The sequence below is a fragment of the Cryptotermes secundus genome, unplaced genomic scaffold (assembly GCF_002891405.2).
Source record: "Cryptotermes secundus unplaced genomic scaffold, Csec_1.0 scaffold883, whole genome shotgun sequence".
NCBI classification, from domain to species: Eukaryota; Metazoa; Arthropoda; class Insecta; order Blattodea; family Kalotermitidae; genus Cryptotermes; species Cryptotermes secundus.
The window spans coordinates 389,065-412,980 of record NW_019720722.1 but is presented as its reverse complement, the minus strand read 5'-3'; the positions used below and the strand labels follow the sequence as shown (position 1 = coordinate 412,980).

General features: G+C 36.8%; 1 protein-coding gene across 4 annotated transcripts; it reads left to right on the top strand.

Annotated features, from left to right (window-relative positions):
- The first annotated feature begins 659 nt into the window (after positions 1-659).
- On the top strand, positions 660-23,887 carry LOC111872380 (40-kDa huntingtin-associated protein). Of its 4 annotated transcripts, none has more exons than XM_023866232.2 (7): positions 660-756; positions 879-925; positions 1,049-1,251; positions 5,463-5,724; positions 8,005-8,104; positions 9,853-9,971; positions 21,483-23,887. In XM_023866232.2, exons 1-7 carry the CDS (start codon positions 689-691, stop codon positions 21,524-21,526), a joined length of 843 nt encoding a protein of 280 aa, XP_023722000.1. In that variant the 5' UTR covers positions 660-688; the 3' UTR covers positions 21,527-23,887. The 4 variants fall into 4 exon arrangements, with proteins under 4 accessions (XP_023722000.1, XP_023721972.1, XP_023721990.1 ...); XM_023866204.2 differs by lacking the exon at positions 21,483-23,887 and adding an exon at positions 13,289-17,392; XM_023866222.2 differs by lacking the exon at positions 21,483-23,887 and adding an exon at positions 10,732-10,861.
- Positions 23,888-23,916: the final 29 nt, after the last annotated feature.

Here is a 23,916-nt window from a genome sequence, read left to right as displayed (position 1 = left end):
ATTTATAATACTTAAACATAACCAAAAAATATGTTCTGTGCGGCTTTCAAGTGTAAGTTTTGAGCAGGTAACGAGGTATATAAGTGTGTCTGATTAAAACAGAATTTTCTTTCATATTTCCCCATCTTCAGCTTTCCTAAATACATGTATTCCATGTATGTTACAGCTCACAATGTTCAGTGCATTTGGATAAAGAGGTGTGTGATGTGAAAGAAAGCTTATTATTTTCCAGGCACTTGTGAGAAAAATAATTTGCAACCTGATATATACTGCAGATGGTCCCACTACGTTTTTTTTTTTTTAGGGGGAAACAAGATTAATATCACTTCACTCATATCCCTCTTCAAAAGATATGGGTGAAGTGATACTGAACTGATTTAAAAAAGGGGGTGTAAGAACCTCAGCAGTGCAAGAGATCTGGTTGCAAAATTATTTATTGCTATTCCTCCAAAAAAAAAAAAAGGCTCTCTGGGAAGGGGGGAGCGAGGAGCAACCAAAAGGTGATATGTTAGCACGCCTTCTTATCGTTTGTGCTGTCGGATCTGGCTGCCATTTTGTATTTTGTTAGGGGTGAATGCGTAGAGATGGCAGAAGCATTGCATCGTGGTATCATGGCGGCCATGTTGCTAACCAATAAAATGAGAGTGTCAGTTCTTGACGTTCTTGACAGAGGGCAGGAGGAAATAGAATGGCAGACAGTGGTAGTGGCAACGACTTTCTAGGACAATATCGAGCAATTTCGAATAAATTGAAGAAGTACGTAAAGAAGACTAGTATTATTATGTAGTTGAATGGTGTCGTGAAGGTTTGAGGTTGTGTTGAAGAAGTTGTCATATGTCAAATGAAAGTAGGGATTAAAAGTAATTTTTGTGTTTCAGGCGATTTCTTAGAAAACCAAATGTAACTGAAGCGAGTGACCAGTTTGGTGAGTTTGTTTTGTTTGTTTTTTGTTTGATTCGTGGTTTGGTGGACTAGGGAAGTCTTTGGTTTGAAAATTTAGTTTTGTTTATAACATGGATATTTTTAATGTGGTGTGTATATTATGCAGGAAAACTTGCCCTTCAGTGTGAGCGTGAGGAACTACCACAGTACGCAGGGTTGTGTTGGGTGGCAGCTGCCAGGTGTGAAAGTTCCTTAGGAAATGGTTCTGGCGAAGCATGGGACGTAGTTCGTGCGGGAAGACAATTTTTGACAGCAGAAATTAGTGCGAAAGACCTAGGTTGTCCAAGTCCTGGAGGTGAACATGTGCAGGTAATATGAATATGTTTTGCATCAGAAATATTTCCTGTTTACTTGAAATAAAAGTAAGGCTAGGATCGACCCCCTCAGGTCAGTGTTGAATTCTGTATGATATGTTAACTCAATGAGGAACGAATTAGTGATAAATGTTGTAGTTAACCCTTGATATAGTGCAGGTTTCAGGGGACAGCTTAAATATCCCAATTATATGTTAAACTGCTATTTATCTGATTTTGGAATCCCTGATATGTATATTTGGCCCATGACAAAAATATGTGAAATTTAAGGTACGTTTCAGAGGTATGTTTCACCAATGCTGCTGGCCCAGACCAGTAGATTACTTACATTTATACCTTCTTAGAAAAGTCATATTAGAGTAAACAGAATCATACTTTTGTACAGCAAATTATGGATCTTACCCTCTGTACCCACACACACTATAGCAAGGAATATTGTACTCTCACAATATAATCAGAACAATTCATAGAAGTGTGGACGATGTAAAATATATGTGTGGTCATATTGGAGGACATCATCACCACTGCAATATACCTGAAGGTAAAGTTGTCCCTCTGCTTAACTAAATAAGCACTATGCTATTAAGGTGAATGGGGAAGTGGATGTACAGATCCATATTTTCTTGACCTCAGCACTATTTGGAGGTGAGTTTTCAGCTTCATGCTCTGGCCGCTTTATGCCTGGGGATCCGAGACACCTTGTCCCGTGATATCATTCCTGTTGTGTTTCATCTTCCTCTTCATTTTGACTGTTATAACAGTGCAGTTGAAGTCTGTTATCTCTGTGAATATAAATATTCCTTCTTCCCCCTACGTTACACATATGTATATATGCAGTAGAGTAATAGAATTATAAATTTTTGTGCTAAAATAATAAAATATAATAGTCACATTAATAACAATGATCAGCTTTGGTAATTGTCAAATATCTTTTGTATAATAGCTAGTTAGAAATTTAGTTTGATATATTTAGAAGTTAGATAAATATAGTGAAGAATTATGCTACAAGCTGAAACTTTGCAGGTTGGATTGCCGATGAGGTCATTGGATTTTTCAATTGACCTAATCAACTCAGTCTCTAATAGAAATGAGTACCAGGAATCTTCCTGTTGAAAAAGGGTGGTCAGTACATAAGGCTGACAGCCTCATCGCCATCTGTGGGCCAGCTGTCTAGAAAATGTGGGAGTCTTGACACCTCACAACCTGATGGGCCTCCTTGGCCTGTTACAGGGATAGCTTTACCTTTAAAGACATAATTTTCTATTTAGTGGCAATAGCTCAGTAAGTACAGCCATGGGCTATGGACTGGATTGCTAGCATTTGATTCCCTGCAGGGGTGAGATTTTTTTATCTCTTCAGTGCCCAGACTAGTTCTGGGGCCCACCCAGCCTCGTATTCAGTGGGTACCATAGTCTCTTTCCCTGGGGGCTAAGTGGCCGGGATATGAAGCTGACCGCTCACCTCCATCTTGTGCTCAGATCAAGTATGTGGAACTATACATCCACTCTGTCACAGGTCCGCATGTCATAATGCTTAATTAACCGAGCACAGGGATGCTTCCATTATTGCGTGTTCTTTTTTGCCATGGAAACATGTCCCCAAAGGTGTACCCTATCAACAGCTGTTGTACTGTTGACTGTTTGCACACCTCTTATTTTACAATGGGTCTATATGCCACATTATATGTGTGTGTGTGTTGTGGCATACCACCTAAAAGCTACGAGGGTCGTACTGAAAGTCATGAGCAACAGTTTTTTGTAAAGTATCATGCTTTATTATTAACAAACCAAATACAACATCTCAATCTACAGACCTTTCTTTATTTTTCCACATAATCGCCACTTCTTTGTACACATTTCTCCCAGCGTTCTGGGAGTTTGAAAATTCCCCTTCTGTAAAATTCCGTTCCAGCCATCCGAAGACACTGATGCACTGCTTTCTGAATTGCCTCCCTTGTCTCAAAACGTCCACGCAGCTGATCCTTCACAAATCTGAAAAGATGGTAGTCAGATGGTGCTAGATCAGGGCTATAGGAGGGGTGTGGAAGAACTTCCCACCCCATCTTTGCAATTGCTTCCAAAGTGAGGCGAGTGGCATGGGGGCAAGCATTGTCATGCAGGATGATGATGTTTCATCCTGGACGTTTATCGCGCAATGCACGACGGAGCTTGTGCTCTGTCTGGACATAACGAGTAGCATTGATGGTTTGTCCAGGAACTCTGCCAGAATAAACCCCTCTGCATCCCAGAAGACTGTGCCCATCACCTTCACAGCTGATGACACTGTCTTTGCCTTCTTTTTTGATCGAGAATGCAAATCCATACTCTGCCGTTCCATTTCAGGATCAAAATGGTGAAACCAGCTTTTGTCACCCGTCACAATACAGAGCAAAAAATCATCGCCTTCGTGTCGATATCTCTGCAGCAGTTCTGAGGTGATGGCTTTTTGCTGACCTTTGTGGTCTTCGGTCAATAACAGCAGGACCCAATGAGCACAAACTTTCCTATAGCACAAGCTTTCAATCATCTCCTGTACTGCACTCTTCCCTATTCCAAGTTTTCGGGCTATTGTGTCCACAGTCACACGCCTGTCATCTTGAATGATCTCATCCACTCTTTCCTTGTTGCATTCAGTTGAGGCTGTTCGAGGATGACCGCTCCGAGGCTCATCTTTAAAATGTTTCACCCATCTTCGAACACTGCTTGCAGCCATTCACACACTTCCATAAGCACGCTGAAGTCTCTGGTGAAATTCTGCAGCAGGGATTTCCTCATTCACAAGAAATTCCATGACAGCATGCTGGCGAAATGACATATCGTTGTCAGCCATTTTGTTAGGAGTGATACTGGTCACGTGATGCAAGCTATTAACGTCACAAGACACTCAAGGTTAACACAACAGCTGGTTCCACCTAGTGTATCTGAGTCAAAGCAGATGCCTACTGTTAGGCAATGGCTAGGTATCCACGGTTCTGTAGCGTTGTTGGGGTGACAATGAAACAGGTTGAAGCAATAATGCATATGTAAGAGTTGTTACCATGCAAGTGAAAACCCAAAACTAGTGAAGTTCCCACAGCAACATATACACTAGCTAACTAGTGGAGTTCCTGCTGCAATGGATACACTAGCTAACACATGAAACGGGATCCTTGAACAAGATGTCTTCTAGTCTGTCCAACTGTCGGTTGTAACAGACCAAGAGAGGTCAGAATTGAGATCAGAGAGAGAGAAGTGAGAGCAGAGAAGACTGGAACAGTGAGCAGACCAAAGGGAAGACCAGATCAGAGGTCAGTTCAGCGACAGTGGACTAGTCAGGTCGCATCATCTGGAAGACATTATTTTGGAGTGATTTAGTTCAGACTGTAAACGAGTTATCCAATAAAACAGCTTTATGTAATGCAAAATCCACAATTATTTGTCATGGAACCCCAAACACATTACAAAACATATATAATTTCCTCTTTTCTGATTGAATTCTATGTCTGGATACTGGTTGCACCACATTTTCCATAATCTTGATCCATAGCTCACCGATTTCATTAGAGTATATCCGTTATATGGTCAGGTATGACACTTCTGTACAATTTTGTTCAGTCAGAATATTTATTGAGGACTACTTACTATCTTCATTGTCACTGCTATAAGTTCTGCAAAATAAATATAATATAAACATGAAATATAATATATATATATAATAAATATGCCACCATTTGACCGGGATTCGTGTAGATTGGTTTGCCAGTTTTTTTCCTTTTTCTGTGCTTATTGGCAATGATTGTACATTTCCTCTTAACCCATTGTTTTATTCTATAAGTATTGTCTTTACTTGCACAGCATTTCCCTATAGCTTCTAGCTGTTTCCATCTCACATTCTTGAAGTATGCTTTGTTATTCAGTCTGTCATGTCAGAAATATTGAGAGACAGGGCATGAAGAAGTGTCAGTAATGCATCTAATCATTTTCTCCATCTGGTGTCACATTTTCTCACTTTGTTTTATGGCCTGCACTACTTACTAGAACTGAATTGTTCCCCACTTTTAGTGGAATTTTGGCATATTTCACAATTTGGATACAGTTGGCAACCAAAATGAGTTATAATAAATTTTGCTTCAAAATAGTACAAGTCACATACCACCAAATTGCACAGAAATGCAGTCATTTATTTAAATTTATTCATTGTATTCTTTGTCTGTTTGATTTGTTGCAGGCAGCAATCAGCTCTTTTTCACATGCTGCCAGCCGGTGGCAACACCAGCATACCCAAGACCAGCCACTGGGTGGGACCCACCAGTCCCAGTGTCCACTGGCTGCAGGACTTGCCCTAGAATTGGGGCAGGCACTGAGGGTAGACTTGGACAGGATAGCAGAGGCAGCAGCACAGTACAGACATGCAGCAGATCTGCAGCAGAACAGCCCCCTTGAGCAGCTGAACAGTTTGGGTCTGTTAGCAACCTGCAAAATTGAACTAGGTCAGAATCATTAGTTAGAACTACTTCTCATCACTTATCTCACACTCAATTATGGTGCTTTTGCCATATGTAATAAAGGTTTTTTTACAATGTTTGGGTGAAGTCTGTCTTGACAGTTTATCACAGTCACTTTCATTGAGGCCTATGGAAAAATGATCTTCCTGAATAACATTCATTTTTGTAATGTCTTTAACTTTAATGTTAAAAGGAGAAGTAAGTGTTGCATTAAGTAGTAATAATGGGTTTAGAGGTGCTTCAGCAGCATGGTTATTCACGCCTCTAGGTAAAAAAGTAAAGTTATCCCTGTAACAGGCCATGGACGCCCATAGAGTTGTGAGAGGTTGAGACTCCCACGTTTTCTAGACAGTTGGCTCACAGATGGCGGTAAGGTTGTCGGCCTTACAGCCTGGCCACCCTTTACCCCCAAGAACATTCCAAGATTGTCCTGGTACTCATTTCTGTTGGAGGCTGAGTCTACCCCAGGGCCATAGTGTGGCTGGAAGGGCTAGGTAAATTGAAAAGATCCGCCTCATTGGGATTTGATCTCGCAACCTTCCAGCTTGCAGCATAGTGCCTCAACCAAATACACTACTGCATGCCCCTACCTGTGTTACATTGAAATATAATATGTTTCAAACTACAGTTGTATCTTATCCATAAAATATATTCATACTTTTCCTTCTCTTCTCTGTTTTCTGCAGCAGTCAAGTTGTAATTGTGTTTGGATATGTCATGATATTGTCACCAGTCTCTGATTACAGATATTTCTATCTCCTCTTTTATAGCAGTGGTTATTTGAAAACTGTGACATCATGCGGTCAGATTACAAGTGGTCTTATGCTATATCAAAGGAAATAACAACCTGAAAAATAATATTAACAGTGAGAGGGACTGACTTAGTTCTTTCAACAAATCACTTTAGAGGTTGGCCCTGAAAGTATGCATCTCCCATCAAGGAAGTATCATATTTACTCAAATACAGCAGCAGATTGGAAAGTTAGTGTCATAAATTTATTTCTCTCATCACATAAAAAACAACACATCCAAGGTTGTAGTCCACACTAAAGCCACTTTTCAGCATAATTGTCCTAGGCATTGAGACATTTATTCCACTGATACACCAGTTTATTGAAGCCATCCTTAAAGAACTTGTGTGCCCTTTGCCTGGAGTTATGCCCTAGTGTGGTTTCATGACCTTNGTGTGATTGTGAAATTGTGTTCGTACACCTGATGATGACCTCCTGAGGTCGAAACATGTAGTGTGGCAGTAAATAAAAAACGTGTTGTGTGGTCGGTAGATTAACTTTAACATTTTTATGTTTTGCTATAACCCAAACAAGTGGTAGTCACTTGGGGTGAGATCAGGGCTGTACGATGGATGATGCATACTCTCCGTCTGCAGGCAGTTTGCTGTTCTTGAAAGCAACTTTTGAATCCATCGTCCTGTACACAGTTTTCTTCTGATATTCCTGCTTCGAATATCAGGGCCCAAAATATTCACTTTTTTGACTTAGGAGAATTGTCATCATTCAAATTACTGTCACAGTTGTGCCTGAGAGTGTGTATATGCCATATCCTAAATTCCTATGATCTGTTATGCACTGATGACATATTTGTTGTTGTGTTGCATTTAACTTTCCTGAAGGCTGCATTGTGGCATCAAGTGTGTCTGAACTCTGGTAAAAGAATATTTGTACTGAATAAATGTCTCATGCACAAGGGCATGATGAAGATGAATTTGTCATTCATGACTTAAGTTTTTAAGTGGTTCTATCTATTTAACTTTATTATCTGGGAACAGGGGATGGTAAAACTCCAAAATATCAAATTTCATATAATCTACTTATCAGGTGTTGAATTACTTGTGGACTGATGGATTGATAAACAGAACAGACATGGCAAAGTGAGTAGGTGCATTTTTACAGCTTTTCATTGTAGATCCCTGTGTACCTGCTTCTCTTTCCCATTGCTATACAAATGGACGTAAGCAACACCATATTCTTAATATATATGACATTTTTCCTGGTGGCTCCAGTACCTCTGCAAGAGGTTCAATAGCATATGGAGGTTCCTTTTAAAAGTGCCAAGCCAGTAGATGGCCATGTGCTAGCAGATTTCCATTGTACTTCACAATAAGCTATATTTATTTTGTTGCATAATTGTTAGTTGGTGTACAACAGTCTTGACCAGAAATTTGTCATATAAATCTGTGGAAACAAAATTTCTAACCTCATTGGATTGGTGGAATGCATAGAGAAATCAGAATATGCACTGTTTCAGGTGACTATGATGGGGCACTATCTGTATTTAATGAGATGGTGTCAGTTTTGGAATATGCTGGGAAGCCACTCTTAGGTGTTTACTGTGATATCATGCACAGGTATGCAGTACACACTTCCTTATCTTGTTAAACATATGCATTTGTATTTCACTGCAGACTCATGAACTGCTTTGCTGAAACTGAGTATTCAACACTGTAGGAAAGCATCCTAATTTCTATAATGAAATGCTGGTCCATCTATTTGATAGCACACTGAACCATTCCTCTAATGGTATTTATACTTCATTCTTGCAAATATTTTCGCAGTGGAGTTCTGACTGTACACTAATTACCTCGCATAACTGTTTTGTATATGTGGAAAAAATCTCATTATGTGTGATAAATATAGTTGCCAGGATATCTGGCCAAGTGCTTCAATCTCACAGCAGCATCAAGCACATTAAGCACACATCCAACAATTCCCAGCACTTCTCACTTTCAGTGTAGTTAATTCAGTTCGTGTATGGCATTATTTGCATCATTTATGCAAGTCAGTCATATGAAAACAACTACTTTTATTGTAAAAATAAATGGAAACAGCCTTTTCCAAGTTTCTTAATCCTTGTTTGTTTTGTAGATGCTTAGGTTACAGAATGTGACCCTTAGTAAAAAAAAAAAAAGTAAAGCTATTCCTGTAACAGGCCGTGAAGGCCCATAGGGTTGTGAGACGTTAAGGGCCCCACATTACCTTGACATTTGGCTCAAAGATGGCGGTAAGGTTGTCAGCCTTATGTGCTGGCCACGCTTCACTCCTCAGGAAAATCATTTAATTAATTCCTGGTACTCATTTCTGTTAAGAGGCTGAGCAAACCCCAGGGCCTAGTGCGGCCAGAAGGGTTAGGTCAATAGAAAAAAATCCAATGCCAGAATGTGACCCTTGCATTCACTAAATACGTATTTATTGTCTCCATGCTTTTGGGGTTGAAAGTGATGACAGTCTTTGAGTTCCATGTTCAGGAATGTGAACTAAAATCCAGTACATGACATGTGACTTCTTCCCCTAGAATTTTATATTATTTATTCTTTCATATTGTTTAATAAATAATGGAGGTCTGTATACAATCTTTTGGGTTGTGATGCTGTGTGGCATTGAATCTGTACCCCCTAATCTTGCCATTTCTGCCCTGAAGGTAGGGGCAGTGGGTTTTTCCTGAACAGTTGGAAAGTTGTACTTCTTTTGGCTTATTTTGGACTTCACCCATCGTCCGGTATATAAAAAGACAAAAAACCACAACGTTTCGGAGACTGGATCTGTCTCCGTCTTCAGGTGTATAGGGAAGGTTTAACCTACTCAGTTGGGCCCCTTAGAAAGAGCTAGTCTCAATCACTGGACAAACCTTGATCTCTAGAAACAACCTATGAACAACCGACAACCGGTTCTGTCAGTGGGAGGAAAGAATAAAATCGCAGTAAAAACACGATAGAAAATTTGTGCCAAACATGCACTTGTCAACAATGTAAAGAAACAGAAGTATGGGTTGGAAAGTTCTAATGGTACATGGCATTAGAACCCAAATGACTCTGTGGACTGACTTGGAAAATGTCAACTCTTTAAATACTGTTTGTCAGTAGCACTCTTAAGCTGTTGTTGCTTTTCTTCTGTGGGAAAATATAATTATTCCTTTTTTGAATCGAGAAGGCTATTACTTTACTTTCATATCATTCTCTTAAAAAACTAGCACAGCAGAACGATAGAATTCAGTTTTGGCCTTTCATATCTTTGTTGATTTGAGACACAATAGCCATGAAGTTGTGTAGTAATATGAACAGTTAACAGAATTTGTGTGAAAGTGAATTCTCTTTTCAAGGTGTGAAATAACACGGGTGCTACTCCTGTTAATTTTGCAACCTACAGCACAACGCCTGCCTCCAAATCTAGCCCAAGTGTTAGAGAAGTATGCCTGGGGTGAGGATGGAAGTGTGCCAGGTAACTGAAATCAAAGTTCTTTCAGCTGTCATTGAAAGTAATTTCTTTATTAGCTTTTACAAAGGTTTGAGTTTGGTACCCATAGTAGGGAAGGTTTGTATTACCATCCGCACAAAAGCATTGAAACTGCTGTCAGAATTATGCTCTAGAATGCTGTGGGAAAGGTACAAATTTTCTCCCCCCCCCCCAGTTTAAATATATGTTTCATTGAATTTAGTATGGTTTTCTGTTTTCAAAACAATAACAATTAATATGGGCTGTATATTCCTCATGATTGAGCCTTATTGATTGTTTAACATTTATGTCATGCTTGTTGTGTGACTGGTCCAACTGGCTGAGTGTTGCTATATCACAATGCTAAAATACACCTTTATTTTTGAATGATGTCGACTGCTGCATACAGACTTCCATTATGCTTTTTTGCTGCGAGTTATTTGTAAATGTCAACCCTATGAGGGTGAACATGGACATTGATCTGCATAATCTTATTATGCATGTGTGCAAGGATGATGTACAGACTGTATTACTGCCAGTAGAATATGTTATTCTCTGCTCATGGCACAAATTTTTAAGACTAAAAAGATATATGAACAGGAGCTCACTTCATAAAGTTATTTGAAGCACTCTCACCTGACAGTGAAAGTGAGCTTGATGAAGATTCAGTAGCATTGAGTTTTAACAATAATTAAGAGGTGAAGGTGAGATAAAATTTGGTAGATAACACAATACCCTTAAATTCTGGTGGTGTGTGTCCTTCCAGAGGAGTTCTTGGTCAGTTGTGGATGCAAGAGGCAGTCCATGTGACACAGATTCTACACATCAGTTACTGTCTTTCTGGTCATCATGGAAGTGATCAAACTTTTTACGGCAAATGGAAAGGAATGCTACAACCAGTATTTGATTTAGATATACTTTGTGGTGATAGCAGATGCCCTTGGCTTCCTGTCATCATTTTGCAGGCGATTGTGTCTTTTTAGTTACAGTAATACAAACAGAACATCCAATATGTGATGCAGTGAAAGATTACAGGTCCCCACTTGAACAGTTCCGTATACCATTTTACAAGAACATAATGAAAAGTAAACAGTCCTTCCACATATTGAGATACCTACATTTCTGCAGTAATGTGAATCTGCCAGACAAGTCTGGCAAGGACTGTGACAGGCTTGGAGAATTAGATCTTTCTTTTGTAGGTTCAGTGATGTTTGTGCTGAATTTTACAGTCTCTATGAACATTTAGTTGTGAATGAAGTTAACACATTATGCTATTTGGAGGGAGAATTACCTTCAAGCAATATACTCCTGACAAACATTAATGCTTCAGTTAAAGATAGCACTACATATGAAAGAAAATCCACCACTTTTGCCTCTACAATCTTGCAGTAAACTACTGCCATGTTGTTGCAAGCAGTGTGTTTCTCTCCCCTCAACATCCCTCCCTGACACACACACATGCATGCATACACACTGTGTGAGAGTCATGAATTACAGAAAAATTTGCTATTAGTGACATTGATATGTTTTTTTGTTACCATCACATGCACTACCAATTATGATCAGAATAAATACTGCATTCGCTCTTAAGATATGTAACTGCAGATTCAGAGTATAGGTATATACTTGTACATTTATTTAAACTTTATACAGTATAAGCATGAATTTTCCCTTATGTAAGACACATTCAATTTACATGTGTTCACAGCCTCTCGAAAATGATGAAGTTTTTGTTAGCATGCACTGTTTGTGACACAGCATTGTTCACGTTCCACTCTTTCATATTGCTGGCCAGCATTCACCGTCTCTGTCTTAATATTGCTATCTCTGTTGCTCCTGATCACATAGACCCCGCCAACCAAGTCTAGAGCATAGGCAGAATGACTGTATACACAACACTGTAGGGCGACCAGTTGAGCATGTATGGCACTATTCTCTTGGTTCTTAACTTTCTTTTCTAAACTTCCAAAACACATGATATGATATAAATTATCTGGGGACACAGAGCAATTTTATGAATTCACATTCATGATACAGCTAAGTTTATGTGTGACTAAACTTGAAAAGTATGTTTCTGCATTGTGTGGTATACCTACTGGAGTCCCAGATGCTTACAGTAATTTCAGAAGATCATCACTATGCTGTCTCACAATAGTTACTATTGCAAAGATCCACATTACTGTCAGGAGTCAGTCTGTGGGTTAGTGTGCTGTGGTTGCAAAGTTTATTATTTCCATGTAGCTGCTGGACCAGTTATGATGGATCAAACACCATTTTGAAGGGTGTGTTCATATAATATTTAAGTTGAAACAGAATAAAATTGTTCCACATAATTTTAAACAGTATATTTAGAACATGCTGAAATAGTTGCCTGGGTTTGAACTGCATCTGGGCACTCACAATTCCTGTAAGTGCAAGTTATCAAGAAGTTGGCAGTAACTATTAATTTCATGGTACCTGTACCAGATGCTTGTATTTCATTTTGTAGGTTTTATTATCTGAAGTGCTCACAGTTCTCATAAGAATAATTAGTTTTAATATCTTGTGTCACAGAGTATTGGACATATTTTATTACAGTTGTGGGACCAAGGCAAAAATTATGTCCCCTGCTGAGAAAAGAAGTCCTTTTTATAGAAATTGTTCGTGTCTGAAACAATTGGGATTTCAGAGATAATCAGTAACTTCAGAGAGCCAGGGGATTCAAGTGAAATTTAATAATTTCCGGATGGCTGAGATGGGGCTTTGAATTCACCAAAACATTCATGTATAGACTCAGATATCTGTGTTATACAGTTCACATGTTGTAGGCAAATCTTCATATGTCTGAGTGTGAGTAGTGATTTACACTACCTTAGTAAGTCAGCTTGCTTTTATGTCCTTAAAACAGAGGACAACTTGACACTTTTGACATAATACATGTACCTCCTTTTGTCATTCAAGCAGACATTACCCTTTCACATAGTTCAACCTCCTCCCATCTTGTCCAGATTCTTCTAATAAAATGTGGTTAATAGGATGAAGCACCATGTTATCAGAGAAGTGTTATGTTCCACCACATTACTGTATACAGAATGATCCTTTATCAGCTGAATTCTAAAATATTCTGTAGACTTTTCTTGCTTGTGTTTTCTTATGTAATAATTTTTAATTTTGCAGTAAATACATCAGATAGTGCTAAGAGATTAAAGAGCAAAAAAATTGTATTACAGATTTTTCTTTGGTGTTTTGAGTTTTAATGATAAATAGATTACATAGTGGTACTGTTATATTCTGATCAAGATGTAATACTTAATAAAATACATGATTATTGTTAACCTTTGCAGTGAGCTTCCTGACAGAAGACCAGTTCCTCCTCCTTCAGTCTCTAGTTATGGCATGTCAGTCACATGATATGGAATCTCTGTGCAATCTTGAAGCTGAACTGTGGTGTCATTTAACATCAGAACAAAAAGATTTACTACGGACTCTTGTCAGAAAAATGAGCAATGGAACAAAGTGAAAAGTGCAATAGTGAATGCATGGAGATAATACTGAAGCCCTGTTCAACTTTTCCACATTGAAAATGTATGTAGCATGTATCTGTATTTCCTTTCTCTTCAGGATGTTGTGTCATATACACGGCTGGTGCTGATGCTGACTTAACCTGTATCTGGTTTCATATCAGTTATGGCCTAATAACCAAAATTACTATAAATTTTTACACACACACACACACACACACGGGAGGGGGTACACGCGCACGTGTGTGTGATGAGCCTGTATTGGAGTTGTGGCTATATGTCACAAGCCACTTTTTCACTGGTGCTCTACATAAATGATTATCTGAGCGCAAATATGTGTGTTCAGTATTTTGCCAGTGTGACAGTACACACAAACAGGAAGAAGGTTCTTCTTTCAAAACGGTGTGTTGATGCCCGATTCAAAGCTTTAGGCTAGATTGATTATGGTCTTCTTGGATCTGACACACTATAGTTTCATAGATAATTCCCAGTGGGTTGGAGGAACCTCCTGCCTGAAGCCGTTTACTGGCAATTTGTAAATGATAGTAGTGAATGAGAGAAATACCATGTGGCAGGAGAACTTGTGCACATAACAAATTTGCATTTGAATAACTTTACAAAATGGTAAATTTTCTTTGAAATTTTTGCTGGTTGGATGGGAATGGATCCTTGGGTACTCAATAACTGTGAGATTACTGTAATATTATGCACTTTGTGTTGATGGCAGGATTAGTATATGTTTATCATTAGAAGCTTCTAATCAGTATGTGTAAAATTTCCAATTTATTTAACATTTCTTTTCACTTATTTTCTGATTTAGAGAACTGTAACAAAATGGAATTCATTAGGAAATATATGTAGCTGATAATTTATTACATGTAAATCCTATAATTACATTCATATCAAAAATGTTTATCTTAACTTGTAGAAGATGCAAAATTGGAACACTGCCTCTTACCCTGCAATGTCTGAAAATGTGGTCATTGAACACTGTAGCTCTGTTACTACTTCTGGTGTTACTGTGTCTTCCAAAGCTTCCACAAAGACTTTTGTATATAGAGGGTATCGCGTGGTCAGCGCAACAAATCTCCATTGCCGTTAATTTTGGTTTTCTAGACTGGAGCAACTGTTTCCTTGAAATAGTTCCTCAGTTATCCTCACGAGCCTGAATGGACCCCATTCCAGACACACTACCCTCTTTCTGAACTGTTGGAAATATTAATGGCAATAATTACATATCTGAATGTATAGGCAAATCATTATGCCAGTCATTTAGTGCTGAACAATGTAGTTCATTTAGAAAATTAATGTGATTCTGGGTGCCTCTTTTAAGTAATCACGCTTTACAACATTTATTTTTTGACTCCAGTGTTTTTTGTTTTACAGACACATTTAGCATGAAAAACAAGCAGTAAATCTTTATAAAGAAAGCAGACATTTTATGAATACTGCTTTCTCACCATTATCTTAAGAACTGAATAAACAGTTTGAACCGTGTGGATGTACGTTTTACTCCAGTTATTTCCACAGTCAATAATGTAAATGCAAGATACAGGCTTTTTTTTTTTTCACATGCAGCACAGAAAAAGCAAGCTGTCAGCAAGATATCCTCAAGTATATTTTACATTAAGGTAATATTAGCTTAGGTTTTCATAGTTAGGGATTAATTTTCATGGTTTTATTTTGTGTCCTGTTAGATATCAGGTTAGATTACATTTGGTTTGGTTATATTAGCTTAACTTAACTTAGGAGTGTGGTTAAGTAGGTATTAAAAAAAAGGTAAAGCTATCCCTGTAACAGACCATGGAGGCCAATAGGGTTATGAGTTGTCGATGATCCCACATTTTCTAGACATTCAGCTTACCGATGGCAGTGATGTTCTCAGTCTTACGTGCTGGCCACCCTTACCCCTAGGAAGATTCCTTGTGCTCATTTCTGTTAGAGGCTGAGTTGACCCCAGGACCATAATGTGGCTAGAAGGATTAGGTCAATTGAAAAATTCTGTAATGATTAGGTAGTGGCTTTTGATAATAGAATTTTTCTATGCCTTTGATTTACATTTTGGAAAAACAACAATTAAGAATTATTTAGGAATTGGAATACACCTGTCCACTCATTTTTTATTGGGTTTCTGGAATTGTCTATGTAATGTAGGGATAAGATTCATCTTGTGGGAAATACATTGTAGTATTCCTTTTAGGATCTTGCTGACATGTTACTTTTTTCACTTTTGAAGTGGCTAGAAGAGATCTTGAATAGTTGAAATTGTATTTAATGTGAAATTGCTGGAAATGGAAGAGAAAGTACATGTTTCTTGAATTCCAAGTCTGTAGTAATGGAATCGAAAAAGTAATACAGAACTTCTTAACAGACAGGATCCTGCTAGTCGTAACATATTTAAATCTACATGTATAATTCATTCCAGTTTTGTGACTGATTCAGATCAAAACAGCAAGGCAGTCATGATTTCAACCAATGCATAGACTCTCACATTTAGGTGTTAATAGAAGCCCGTGGTTCTCTTACTAGATTGTGGAATTTATGTATGAAATGTGTATCAAAGATAAAAAATAGTTGGCAAGATGTGAGGTTAGCTGGTAAGAAGCTTTCATACATACAGAGGGAATGTGGCATGACTTGGGTTTTACTGAATAGAAGTATAGAAGTTGGCTGTTATACCATCCTAATTTGAGCACCGCTATTCACCATATGGGATTTAAGGTTTTCACAGCAGTGAAGATTTAGATTATGGTCTTCTGGCATATGACATGGTGGAATGTGGTTGGTACTTACTAACATTTTGCAGGAACCTTGGGAATTACTTATTAGACAATACACATACATGTACAACTTTGGAGTTTCTGTCTCATGATTTTATCAGAAGCTCTTAAGGTACATTGTGTAAAGAAATTTGCTTATCCCAATTGAAATGTGTTTCTTTTTAGCATCAGACATTCTAGTTAATAAGTTTGCCCAGTTACATTCACCTTTCTATTTCATTTATGAAGGTAGAAGTTTTACATTTTCTCTGGATAACACAACTTTTTGGGTGAGTTCAACCTTAAGTACCTTTCTTATTCTGTAATTATCTGACATGGTAGAAGAGGAGTGGTATTGGCTATAACTGATTTTAGCAATTTGTAAAGATTGGCTTTCTTTAATTGAAGTAATTTTGAAATTGATATTGGCGTTCTTCACGGAGAAAGTTAAACACACAATAATGAATAAAACTCCATGAAAAAGTGGATACATGCTTCTACATTTTCAACATTTGTATATCATTGTTACCTGAACTCCAAACAAAGGGATTTTGGAATGTGAATAACATTATAGATGTCTTACTTGCTCTATTTTATATGTGCCTAACAGTTTTAAGTTAAAAATATTGAAAATCTGATTGCAAGGAGTTGTAACACATTTGGAGTTATTTGAAGTATATGAAATAGAAATTCGGCATCTTAGTGCAGTATTTTGAAAACTACTATGCAATATAATTTTCAACCATTCTGATGAGTAATAAGTCTTTTAGATGTACAGCATGAATGCAGATTGATTTAACAGATTGTTTTGAAAAGTATTCATATTTTAAAACAAAATAACTGCAAATTTATTCTAAAAGATTTGTTGACAAATATTTAAATAGTATGAAAACTGCTTTCATACTTATGCTTCTCCATTTTGAGCATTCCATTTTTAAACTACTACTCTTAAACATTAAAGGTTTAATCCTTTAATGAACGTGTCTTGACAGCACAACTTTAAGACAGCATAATGATTCCATAACACAAAGCTGGTTGTAATGTATCACTGAGCTACAGTATACTGCCAGTTATTCATGCTAAAGAATGGGAAAAGTTGTGTGAGTAATGAAAGAACATAAATAATCAGAGATATTCATGGTTGTTTAATATAGGAGTTCTGAAATTATGCATTATGTCCAATTCTTTTAATATCCTCAAAACCATAATACTTAAGAAAACTGTATTGAATATAAAATGTGCATTTAGTTGTGTCTGCAATTTATGTTCAAAACATTTTTTGCCCCAACAAATATGTGGCAAGATATGCTTGAGATACACACAGAAACTTATGGGTCTATGTGTGAAGTGGTCATTGAGATTGTTTGATATAAATGGAAATTCAAGTGACTTGACATTTTTTTCATAAAAGTATTGGTATCAGATTTCATGAAAATCCATCCAGTAGTTCTTGAGTTGTTTCATGCATTCAGATGAACAGATGGACAGACAGATTAGGTTAATTTAATAGGGACTCCAGTTTGTGAACATGCCTGCAAAAGGCAAATAGATGAGCTGCAAGCCAGGTAATCTACACATATGTAATGGGATTATACTGTACTGAATAATCTGTTCTTGCAGTGACCTACTGATTGACTAAGATCTATTCTGTGTCTCAGCTGCTGCTTGTGCAAGTAACACTCCAAAAGCATGCATTATCTGTTTGGACAGGGGCACATGCCATTTTTCAAATACAAGGTTGACTCCTCAGTGTTGGATTCTAAATTTCTCCACTGTTTCTGTAAAACAGGCATTGAATTATATTGGCTATATCACATGAACTTTGAACTGTATGCTTTATTTTAATTCAGTATTTTCTATATTCAATAGAGTTTTCCCACTTTAGTTTTAAACTTGCCACATAGCTTTTTCTTTGTTTTGAATATTTGCAATGTTATAAATATTGGATCATAGCATTGTATCGTGTCATATTTCTTGTTTGCTTCTGTCAGCACAGTCTACACATAGATATACTAACACAAGGCCAGCCTGCAGTACTACATGACATGTGAACTACACCATTTTATATTCATTGACTACAATTAATGCATCTTAACTAATAAGAAATATTATAAGCATATTTGACATTTTAATAGTTCAGTATTTCAGTGTTTTCAATTAAGATGAGTACAAATGCATTGCACTAATATGTACATAACAGAATACACCCATATGTAAACATTAGCCAATGCAGGGAAAAGAACAGATAAGTCAAAGGTGCATGACAAAACCTGACAATGGCTGAAAGGCTGAAACATGTTTTACTCATAAACCTTTAACATTCAGTATATCTATACATACATTGTTTTGACGGAACCAAACTATGAATTTGCAGTATATAATTTTCTTTCATTTTTCCTCCCTTATAATCCTTTTTTTTTTGTACTGATACAGTTAAAGTATTTGGGAAAACTTTTTTGTTCAAGGGCCAAATGAGACATAAATATGTTTTGTTGAGCTGGAAAGAAGTTATAATATGCCAGTTTAGAAATATATGTTCTTAACTATCCTCAGAATAAACCAAAGTGGATAACTATCCAAATTATATAATTTGTTATTAGTATGTGCCAAATTAAATGAAATTGTGCTGCTTACACTTTATGTCAAGTTTTCCACTATTCAATGAAAATTTTGACTTTGCAATGCACAATACTGCAGTAAAATATTCATCTGTCATCAGAACTCTTAAATCTGATTTGCTGAACCCTAAGAAAGAAAATGTTTGTTCAATGTGGAAATGTGTGTTCTTGAGTATCCTCAATCAACAAAAATAGATAACTGGCAAAATTATATGATTTATTATATCTATGCATCAGATTAATGGGAATGGTGCTGCTGACAGTTTAGGTCAATTTTTCCACTACGTGATGAAAATGTTGACTTTCCAATGCATAAAACTGCAGTAAAATATTCATCTATCATCAGTACTCTTAAATCTGATTTGCTGAACCTTAAGAAAGAAAATGTTAGTTTGCAGTTTTATGTAGATGCAAAAACTGATAACATCTTCATTTCATGGTCTTAAAAACTGCTTTATTGTGTATCACACAACAGTAAAAAATCATCACACTTCACAGAATTGAATTTCTCTTGTAGTCTTTATCACTCTGCAGGTCAGGCAGTCCCATCTGAAGATTATCAGGAGCCTTATCAGCATAAAAGCAGAAAGAACAAGTCAGGAGTTCAATATCATGTTCTACTTTATTTAAATCTTAAATCACCACAGCATTCTTTGTGTAGTAAGACTGTTACTGTACTTTATTTCACATGTGTTCTTCACAGTGTAGAAAAATATGTTTATGTGTACTTTTAACTTGTTTTTAGAACAGGAGCACTTTTACAATTAATATGTTGCTGGACATTATCCATCATCTTGTCTGTTCTTAAAAAACCGTCTAGTTTCTATCAAAAACACAACGTTTCGGGAACTGGAATCTGTCCCCGTCTTCAGTAGTCTTTAGTAGGTTTTACCTGAAGACGGGGACAGATTCCAGTTCCTGAAACGTTGTGTTTTTAAAGAAACTAGACGGTTTTTTAAGAACAGACAAGATGATGGATAATGTCCAGCAACATATTAATTGTAACAATTTACCATCATCACAAACTTTTAGATCTTAGGAGCACTTTTGTTCTGAAAACCTGAATTGCTGTATACAACTCTTGTATAAAGAGGTCTTTTCCTTGAAAAATCCAATTTTATTTGGGTTGATGTTCTAAAATGTCAACTAAGAATGCCAGGTCAGTATTAAAATTTTTGTCATTCAGTTGTGGGAACATTATATCTTTACCTTTCATATTGAAGAACATTAGTATTTCCTTATGTAAGTGCTACACTTGCTTGAGGACTTCACCTGAGCTCAGCCAGCAAACAGTGGAGTGATGTAGTACATCAATATGTACACTGTCCTGAACCATCTGTGTTTCATGTATGACATTCGCAAGTTTCACAACTGTGCTTGTTAGATGGTTCGTACCTAAGGCAGTTTTGCAGAGTATCCTCTGCTGAATAATACAGTGAAAGAACAATATTTTTCAATTAGGACACATTTCATGTATACTGACATGCATTCTTTTCAAGAGGGTTAGGTATTTACCTGTCATATTTGATCTGTGTATGATCACACAGATTAATTTTTCCATGGCAGAATGTGTCATTCCACAGTTGCTGACAGCCTTTCATAAAAATCATCACCAGTTGTAGTGCCTTTATAACTTTAGTAGAAAGTAAGTCAGTAAAGCTGTCAGCCTTGTTATTCACATCTTGTGTAATGAGGAGTATACGTAATTGAGCTGAATCACATCAGTGCTGTCATCCAACTTTGTAGAGAAGTACAGGAACATGATTGTTTAACTTCCATATGATGTATGATTAGTTTTCTTATTAGCTTATATTTTCAAATGCTGTTTTGTTTTCTAGGTGTAGTGCTTCAGGTACGTCCATTGTATACTGTTTCACAAAATCAGTGTCCAAAAACGGTATATATTGCTTAAGTATATGCCACTAAAGGGCTTGCTGAAGTTGCTGCTTCCTGCAACTTGTTTTGGGGTACAAAACGATTCCCCCCTTCCCATATTCAACATTGGCTATTTGGCCTTCATTGTTCTTGTATCCAAAAATAAATTGGCATAATGTCCTTTATGATTTAAAGTAAACGGACGTTTGAGATTGAGAATGTTGAACACAGAGACTGACACCACAAATTAGAAAAACAGTGATAGATCTTACAGATGTGAAGAAATGTTTCTTTACTTACTCTGTATTAATCTGTTGGTTGTTGCTTTCTGCACTCATTTTGCAGGGATAACTATTCACTTTTATTAAGAAGAGAATATTTTTTGTATTCAAGAGATACAAATTCTGAATCACTTATTTCACTGAAGAGAAGCACTCAACTGACTGCTCACAGGTGGGAAACTCATTGTTACCTTACAGACATCATTGTAATAGTATGGCCCTGTCTCCATGTTATCTGTGTTAATTATTAACTGCAAACTTTTGATAAAAGATAACTAAATATCAACTGCACATGGAGTACAGCACTGGGAGAGTAAATGATGCCGTTTACAGTAAGGAATGGCAACTCATATAACAAAAGGGTGCTGATTGTGCATTTGCAGGAAGATGCTGTTACTTGCATACTTAAAGTTGCCACTTCTGCTGCATTCAGCTTTATATGGTGTAGTCTGTGTGAAGTTAACTGGTTAACATTACATTTCAGATTGGCCATGTTTTATTTCAAAACAAAAGGACAAGTTCATGTAGGCAAAGCTCACACACACTGACTGCTGGAGTCAGCGAAAATTGGTGCAGCCTGGATCCAGCTCATGGACCACAGTTTACTTGTTCCCAACCTAGAGTGACAACATTTTCTCTTTATTTGTTCACCTGAAATTGGGAATTAAGTATAAAAACAACTAAGAAAAGTGTCCATGAATAAATTTAGGTATTGTTTTATGGTTCTGCAGGGACATGACTTCTCCGTTTAGTGCCGATATTTATGACCTCTGCACATAAATGTATATCTAAGTTGTACATCTATTAATTCTAGTTCTTGATAGCCTTTGCATATGAATTTGAAGAATTATAAGTATAGTAGGTAACATAAGTTCTTATTTAGCATACAAATTGCTGCAGTAAAAGTAGCACATCATTTTATTTAGTGAAAATAAGGCCTGTTGGCCTGCTCTATCTCCAAGACCTTGCAGTCACTTTACCAGTCTTCCCAGGTAAAAGTAATGTTATCCCTATATGTAATTAAGCACCATGCCTTAAAAACATATGAGGGAGTGGAGGAATAGCTCCACCATTGTTGACCTCGGCATTAGATCGAGTTGAGCGTTCAGTTCACATCCAAGACACTTTATTCACAGTACCCATTGGGTGGAAGGCTGGGTGTGCTTCAGTGGCAGACTGGACACTGTGAAGAGAAAAATCTTTGCTGCTACAGGGAATTGGTCCCTGCCCGTCCAGCCTATAGCCTGTTGCTGTAGCAACTGAGCTATCCCTTCCATCATCTCTATAGACCTTTAAATTAGTAATTTAATAATATGCTGGATAATCTTTCTTCCTCCGTTCCTAATAAAAAATATTTATGCAGCATTATGTTGCTTGAGGAAGTAGCATTGTAGCGGTGTTTTTAAATATAGCATGTTTCTCATTTTTTCAAGTATAGATAGGCCTGTAGATTGTACATGTAAAAAGGAATGTAAATTTGGAAAAATAATGTTCATATGCATGAAATATTAAATTATACATATAAGAGTCGATATAAATTTGGAAAAACATGTTCAAATGCATGAAATGTTACATTTTTAAATTTAATAAAACAAGATGTAAGCAGGATATTATTAAACCTTTCACTAGATGAACTGAATAAATGAAAAGAGTGTTTTCTTTTGAAAGGAATTAATTTAACTTCTCCAGTATATTGAAATATGAAGTTGATTAAACTGGTTGGCCAAGTGGTTGGACTGTACCTGTTTCTATTGGTCTTGTGCCTCTTTAATTCCTGAACACTGCAATTTTTTTATTAAATTACAGATGGGAAAAGTTATAGTAATAAATGGTTCTAGCAGAATGAGTTTTCATTACATTGTCATAGTATGACTGGCACTTGTAGTCCTGTGTATACAGTTTTCTAGTATCTTAAATATGCATAATATTAAAATATTTTCATGTAAAAGTATGAAACTTTAATGGGGTATTTTATTTTTTGTACAGTTAACATCATTAAGATATTAAAATCTTATTTGATTAAGATGAATTTCTGTATGCATGTGGGAAGAGTTCTTTTTTATGTAACTGAATATTATTGTTGTCTTGGATGTGGTGCCATATAGTTGAATAGGTAGCTACAAACATTTTGCAAGAACCGGCTGCCTTCATGTTCACAATAGGAAAGGAAACCATATGGGGACAAATGGTTCATGATACAGGGAATGGCTGAAAGTGAACCAGTGGGAGTGGTATAACTGACTGGAAAACTGTAGACTTAAAAAGACTTGAAAGATGGAAAGAAGGAGAAGTGAGTGAAGAAAACAAAATAAGATAAAATAATAGAAATGGAGAGAAACAAGAGCGAAGAAGATTAAAGTCCAAAATAGAACAAAAGACAGGTCAAAATGAAGGAAGTGGAAACAACAGACCATTTTTCTCCATATGGCTTATGCTTCTACCCTGAAGATGGCAGCAGGTTCCTCTGAAACCTACCAAACTACACAGTATCACTTGTCAGAAGACAATAAACATCTATGCAAATTATGACTTATTTTTGCAGTGCATAATTCTGGTATTATAAAGAACTCACAAACTAAAGGATTTTTGTTGTATTTCATCATGCCTTAGTTGAAACTTGTAACTCCTTACCTTCCTTTTTCTTGTTAACTCTATACTTTCTTTTTATCCCCCCCTGTGAATATGATGTCATTCATACACATTACAAATTTGTTTTTCAATCTTAATTCAGCCGTAAATTTCTGGTCAGAATGCACCCACCTTTGACAACTATGTCTGTAAGAAAATGCTATCCAGACAAAAGTGTGAAGTACAAAGGAATAAGTCTCTATTTCAGCATCCTGTTGCAATTGTTTAACTTAACGTCCATGTATTTATCATCTGTCAATATTGCAACACTTATTTATTCACTAATTTTA

Excerpts from the sequence above, each read along its gene's own strand:
- LOC111872380 (XM_023866204.2), top strand. The coding sequence starts at position 689 with ATGGCAGACAGTGGTAGTGGCAACGACTTTCTAGGACAATATCGAGCA. Across the intron at positions 1,252-5,462 it reads CTGGAGGTGAACATGTGCAG|GCAGCAATCAGCTCTTTTTC; the intron begins GTAATATGAATA and ends GATTTGTTGCAG. Across the intron at positions 5,725-8,004 it reads AACCTGCAAAATTGAACTAG|GTGACTATGATGGGGCACTA; the intron begins GTCAGAATCATT and ends GCACTGTTTCAG.